The sequence below is a fragment of the Olea europaea genome, chromosome 17 (genome assembly GCF_002742605.1).
Source record: "Olea europaea var. sylvestris chromosome 17, O_europaea_v1, whole genome shotgun sequence".
In the NCBI taxonomy this organism is placed as follows: domain Eukaryota; kingdom Viridiplantae; phylum Streptophyta; class Magnoliopsida; order Lamiales; family Oleaceae; genus Olea; species Olea europaea.
The window spans coordinates 10,833,994-10,841,038 of NC_036253.1; the positions used below are offsets into that span (position 1 = coordinate 10,833,994).

Consider the following 7,045-nt stretch of genomic DNA (forward strand, 5'->3'; position numbering starts at 1 on the left):
TTTAACTACCACCTAAGTTTTAAAAATGTAAACTTGTCTTCCTAAAATTGAATTGTGCTAAACTTAAGACCTAACATATGAATTCTTTCCTTTAAATTTTTAATGTATTTTCCTCTTTTTCTTTTAAATCGCACATTTTTCAATAAAATCATATTACATGTAAACCTGAATTTTTTTAACCACATTTTCTTAAAAAAAAAAAAATCATTATTCGTAAATACATTTTTTTTACTAAAAATTAATTTTAGTATAGCCTAAACAAGGGCTATAACTGCAATATGCTACACCTTCAGGGATGAAACAAATACAAGATAGAAATGGAAAAATTACCTCAACCCCCAGATTCTAAAATTAAATTTCATAAATCAAGTGCATAAAATTTTTTTTTTTTTTCAATCAGCTATATTTATTTATGCTCCAACACTCCAAGCCACCTCACCTCACCGAATAAAGTTATTTGCAGTGGTTTACTATTACAATTGTGTGACAATGAGCGACTGCAAATAGCATTATTCTTACCTCAACTACTGCGGAAATCCCTCACAAGACTCCATCAAAACCAATCGTTGACAACTACGATTATCACATGCGAAAATTATCCTTCATTAAAAGTTGTGTTGCTAGTCAAGTGCTCGGTGGTAGAGAAGGACCACTAGGACTAGGAGGAAGAAGCGGATAACGGAAGATGGCAAAGAGCAGATTTGCAACGTTGGTCATGATTTTTTGGTAGTTTTAACGGCGAAATTTTTTACGATTGTCAACAATGGTGTAGATCTATCTGTCTATGATTGACAGGGGATGTTGTGGGGGTGTTTGAGGTGGGATGAGAAGAAAACTAGTGGCTGTTGGGGGTGGTTCAATGGTGGTGTGGTTGTCATAATTCTGTGGTCCGTCATACGATTGACGATGCTATTGGAGAGATATATTTATGTGGATATGATAATGATTATGTGGAAAAAAATCTAATAAATACTGATTTTGGATTTAAAAAAAAAAGTAAATAAAACCTCAATAATTAATATTTTATTTCAATTAAAAAATTTGTTGTTAATATTAAAATCTTCATTTATTAAAATTATATGCAATTGTTTAGAAACATAGAATTCTATGTGATCGATCTATTCTCCCTTCTTCTTCTTCTTCTTTTTTCTTTTACTTTTTTGGTTAAGAACAATTTACGTTCCTTGAAATTATGTTAATTTTGTGAAAAAAAAATTTAGTTATATTCTTAAAAATTGATGTAAAAGTTTTTAATTATTTTATTTGCTCCAGAATTGAATGATTGTATCTTGACTAGTGACTTTACCTTAAAAAATTATGTAGGCATCATCTTCTTCTTCTTCTTTTTTCTTTTACTTTTTTGGTTAAGAACAATTTACGTTCCTTGAAATTATGTTAATTTTGTGAAAAAAAAATTTAGTTATATTCTTAAAAATTGATGTAAAAGTTTTTAATTATTTTATTTGCTCCAGAATTGAATGATTGTATCTTGACTAGTGACTTTACCTTAAAAAATTATGTAGGCATCATGGTTCTAAAAAAATGTTAATTAGGTATTAAGAAAAATTGTAGTTTTTCGAATTTATAATGAATTTGCAAAATAAGAAAATTTTGAAAATCTTTAATCAAAATCTATAGAATTCCATGAAAGACTTTTATCAATTCTTAACAATTCCATAGAAATCATTTACAAGTTCATAAAATCCACAAAAAAGAATTACTACATTACACATAATGTAAGGAATTTTTCTTTCTCTATTCTATAGAGATAACCCACTTATAAAGTTTATAAAAATCTATAAAAATTTTAATTGAATATACTCCCGTAATAAATAGCTAAGGGTGTTTTTGATTGCAAATATAAAATTTGCATGGAAAGAAAATAAATTATAAATAATTCAATTGCTTAAAACTTATTTGTATGGAAATTATTAATTAAAGGTGTGTTTGATTGCCAATATTTTCCATGAAAAATGTGTTTTTCCAACTAAATTCCTACTTTTGTGTTGTTTGATTGATATTTTTTCCATTGAAAACATTTTTCTACTTTTGGTCACGTGACTATATTTTTCTCAAAATCAAAGAAAATATTTTCTTTAGAGGGAATATGATTTTATTTTTCAGAGAATTCACTCTCGCTTCTCTCTCTCTCATCTATCCACCAATAAAAAATGGACAGGTGTAATATTTTATAAGTTGAAAATTAAATCATTTAAACACATTTAGAGTGCGTTTGATGTGAGCATAGAATTTGCATTGAAAGAAAATAAATTCTAGGCAATTCAATTACTTGGAACTTATTTGCATGAAGCATTTGATTGTAAGTATAGAATTTGTATGGAAAGAAAATAAATTCTAGGCAATTCAATTACTTGGAACTTATTTGCATGAAAATTGTCAATTAAATGTATTTGATTGATTTAATTTTCAATCTAAAAAATATTACGCCTGTCCATTTTTTATTAGTGGGTAAATGAGAAGAGGTGAGAGAGAGAGAGAGAGAGAGAGAGAGAGAGAGAGAGAGCAAATTCAGTGAAAAATAAAATTCTACTCCCTAAAAAAAATATTTTCTTTAATTTTGAGGAAAATATAGTCATATAACCAAAAATAAGAAAATATTTTTCATAAAAAAATCAATCAAATAGCACCAAAGTAAGAATTTGAATGGAAAAAACACATTTTTATGAAAAAATATTGACAATCAAACGCACTCTAACATCTAGATAATAATAAAAATTAAAAGCCCTAGTCAAAATCGAATTTCGAATTTATTTAGCCCTTGTTTGATACTCATTTTTTTTCAAAATATATTTTTCTCTCTTTTTTCAACTACATATTCTTCAATAAAATAATATTACATGCAAAACTGAAACTTTTTCTTATTTCTTAACTACACATTATTCATCAATTAACTATTTCAAAATGCATTCTTGTTAAAAAAAAATGGAAAACAAACAGGGACTTAATTAAAAAAAAAATACTAACTAAAAATAAGAAACTCAATTTTCATGACCAATATATTGCTAAAGTTAAAAGTCAAAGATTAAAGAAACAGAAGTGGAAACAAAAGTAATATCACTATTAAAATTTTAAGTTTCGTTTTTTAGTTTTTAAAATGAACAATAGTTCAACTGTCCAAATACTTTGAGTGCACGTGTTCAATTCATACAAATAGATTCAATGAAATATGTAATTAAAAATTGATTAACAAAGATATAAATATGTGATTAAACTTTAATCTTAAATTTTTAACAATTTTTTTAAGTTACAAAAATAGATCGATAAATTTATTAAGTTCTCGATCCCAAGAGAGCGTAAGAATTGCTAGACATTAAAAAGTAAAACAAGAAGAAATCAGAAATGGTTTCAATATTAGAGAGTGAAAATCACAACTATCAAGCGTGTGGGGCAATGAAAATTTTTTAATGTATTTCTTTTCTTCAATATTATCTAATATTGTCCACCAACATCAAGAGTGCCATTATCTATTGGACCGTGCTTCTTGTACACGGTCCCACCGCCCCCTCACATCGGGGGCGGGACCCAGACATGGGCCCCAATGTGGGACCTCGCCCCACGTGAGGGAGAAAGGTGGGCCTGTGTACACAGGCGCGTAAACGCCCGGACGTACCACGAAAACCACGACAATGTGGTCTATAGAACTGGAATTGAATTAGCTGCTAAGCATATAATTTTTTTTTATTATTTTTTTTATATTATTAAACTGAAATCTTTCAGAAGAGCATTGAAGTAAAATAAATGTCACAGGAAATATTCATGAACACCAAATAGACAAAGTCCCTCATTCCTTCCCACGCTTGGAAAGTTCTCATTTGGAAATGAAAAATTAACATCCAACTCCTGGTAACGTACATAGGGTGAAAAGGGAGAATAAATTTGATAAAATATTATGTAGCATAAGTTCTTGACATGGCAAAACACTTCACGAATCTCTCCTTTTAAAAGGATCACAAATTGGAATCTAGGATCATATGCAAAGAACAGTTTCCATGTCCTCGAAACATAAGGAGTTAACGCACCCAATTTTACGTACTTTTACATTGCTAATATCGAGCACATAACAAGAATCTAACCACAGCGTGTGTAACTACAAGATCCAAAGTAATTCAGCCAATCATCGATACCAAACAATGGGAGTTGCCGTGTTCTGCGGAGGCTGTGGAATCATGCAGGGCTGCTGTTGCCAGTGATGTAAACCTTCACTTAAACTCATTCCACCAGACTCATGTTCAACAGTCATGTTATTGTCAGCTTCAATATCCATTGTTGCCTCCCCTACTTCTTCAGGGTCGATCATTCCAGTATTATCTGTCTGAGAAACCTCAACACCTGGTGCAGAATTATCATGCGATAGCAACCATGGAACAACAGCCAGACACTTGTTACTTGCACTGGAATTCCCATCCTCTGCCACATCCTCGTTGTTCTCTAATTTCCAATTGATTGATTGGCTAGACCACAAAACCTTACCTACACAATGTACACAAGCTGGTTAATTGTTGTTATCTAAACTTCTACTCAGAAATTAACCCATACAATTCCAAAAATATCATTTCCAATTTGGCTTCATCATTAATAATAATAATAACACACACACAAGTAGAAAAGATGTCCTGAATCGTTGGATTTTACGTAGTGACTGGCATGTAGGATTAGGCGGGTATTACCCGCCCCATTTGGGGTGCGGCCCCACAAATATCGGGTTGAACGGGTTTTTTTGCCAATTCTACTGGCATGGTACCAAAGGACCAACTAGAAATAGATCACGACCTAAAGTAGCAAAGTATTACTTAGGCAGTTAATGCCAAATGTTGTCCCATTACAATACCATAAAACCAAAATTCTTACCCTAAAGTGCTGTCCATATTCTACGAATCTATCATAGGAACCAGCCAAAGTTCACTATGTTCAGACAGAAAATCGAATAATTATGTTTGTCTATAATAAATCCTTCTGCATATATGGACGTGTACAAGAAGACAACTTGCCAATGCAAAACGTAAGAAAATAAGATGATGTTCACTGAGTATTTATGGTAACTCTGGGCATTATTAGTACATAAACACAACCTAGCTGGAAGCTGAAGACTGAAGCTGCATTTATACTCTAATCATAATGTGCTAAAATTGAACAAACACTATTCTGATATCAGACAGACCAAACCAGACCATTATAGCACCAATGATCAGCTCAACATTCTTTACTCAACCATTCTTTCTTCTAGCTGAATAAAATGAACCTACATCACATTTAATCTTTTCCCGGCATTTTCAAGTAATAATTTCCACAAATTTGAACTCCTAAAGAGAGAAGTACTGTGTTCCACAAAATCCAAACAAGATACTTGATACTTGCCTGTGTAAGCAGTCGAACATAAACTCAATGAACAAAGAAGAATCACTTACTTTTCAACCCTGAAATCAGGTCGGGGTTCACAAAAATCGTGAAATTTGAAGGGGACTGCACGAGAGGCGCGTTCGTAGGATTGAAAAGCACGAGAGGCCTCTCTTGATTATCCTGTATGCTCGACAATTCGTCAACAGTCAAACTCTCCTTATTCCCTACTAACCTCTCTTCCAGTACTGATTGCTCAAACGACATCGGAACTTCAGATTCCTCCTCCTCTATTATGGGCAATAAATCAACATCCTACTTACATAAACACACAACTCCAATAAGTAAAATTAGCCTCAGTTAATGACTTAATTCTCCACGCAAAACACTAAAAATCCGAAAATAAGTAGTTAATAATTTAGCACCAATTCAAAAATTAAGATCCAAATTTATTACCAGTCGACGTGTTTTTCTAGCAGGAGACGAAAGGGAGAAATCGGAGAATTCATTATTGACGTCTTCGAGTTCCTTCCTCTTCATATTCAACCGGACATAACCGTCCATGACTATTATTTAATCTAATTGATTGAACCACAAACAATCCCCAAATATAGATGGGGAATTATGATTGAGAAAAAAACCCTAGAACAGTGTTTCTGTTCTACTGATTACGCACCAGAAGGCTAAACGTAGAGTTGATCATTGGTGTAATGGAACTCAAGTAGAAATGTACCGTTATTAGCGGGTGAGTGATCATATCATTGACTTTTCCAGAAGCTGGGAGAGAAAGCGAGAAGCAATTTAAGCTTTAAAAAGTTTTCATTACTTTAATTATATTAAAGTATCTTTCTTCTTTTATTAATGTTGTTTTGATCAAATTAGAGTACATTTAATTGCAAATATGAAATTTATATAAAATAAATAAATTTTAGATAATTCAATCGTCTGACTGGGAATTATTATTTAATATGTTTGATTGGTTTTATTTTCAATCTTGAAAATATTATATTTTTACATTTTTTATTGGTAAATAAATGAGAAAGAGAGGATAGATGAGAGAAAGAAAGAGAGAACGAATTATCTTAAAAATAAAAACCATCCCTTAATAATAATAAAAATGTTCGTTTCAAACCTTTCTATAATTCCTTTTGTTTTGTACACACTCTTCACTTGCTATTTATTTAAATATTTAACTTTAGCACGCTTATAAAAAATGATGTATAAGGCTTCATAATAAATAGTCATCTAGGTTTTAAAATTTTTGGGATCGACCTTACTTATCTTAATGCTTTACTTAAAAGCAAATTGAAGGCAACATTTTACAAAATAATTACCAACGTATTAATTTTGGGATACTTTTGACATCGTCTACTCTAGACTAAGGAGATCCAAACTTACAGTTTGTTTGGGAGCGATTTTTTGCTCCAAAAAATTGGTTTTTTGATTGTTATTTCACTATTCCAACCGTCATATTTGACTTCTTCTTTCACAGGTGAACCCCACTTTTCTCTTAACGATCAAAAAATCAATTCTCAAAATCACTCCCAAACAGGCTCTTAGTTCTTCAAGATAGATTGCTTTGTTTAGTTTTTTCGTGTGTTAAATGGACAGTACATAAAATTTATGGCATTTACCGAAATTAATAAATCATACGTTAACCAATAATGTTTCTTTAAATTTTAACCACATA

The 7,045-nt window shown here is 31.2% G+C and overlaps 1 protein-coding gene across 1 annotated transcript; it reads right to left on the minus strand.

Annotated features, from left to right (window-relative positions):
* Positions 1-3,870: 3,870 nt before the first annotated feature.
* On the minus strand, positions 3,871-6,150 carry LOC111366298. Its single transcript, XM_022987025.1, has 3 exons — positions 5,812-6,150; positions 5,427-5,670; positions 3,871-4,491 (listed from the first exon to the last, which is right to left on the minus strand). Exons 1-3 carry the CDS (start codon positions 5,917-5,919, stop codon positions 4,136-4,138), a joined length of 708 nt encoding a protein of 235 aa, XP_022842793.1. The 5' UTR covers positions 5,920-6,150; the 3' UTR covers positions 3,871-4,135.
* Positions 6,151-7,045: the final 895 nt, after the last annotated feature.

Coding starts and splice junctions, on each gene's coding strand:
- LOC111366298 (XM_022987025.1), bottom strand. CDS start 5,919: ATGGACGGTTATGTCCGGTTGAATATGAAGAGGAAGGAACTCGAAGAC. Junction 5,671..5,811: donor CTAGAAAAACACGTCGACTG/GTAATAAATTTG, acceptor TTATGTAAGTAG/GATGTTGATTTATTGCCCAT. Junction 4,492..5,426: donor CCTGATTTCAGGGTTGAAAA/GTAAGTGATTCT, acceptor TACATTGTGTAG/GTAAGGTTTTGTGGTCTAGC.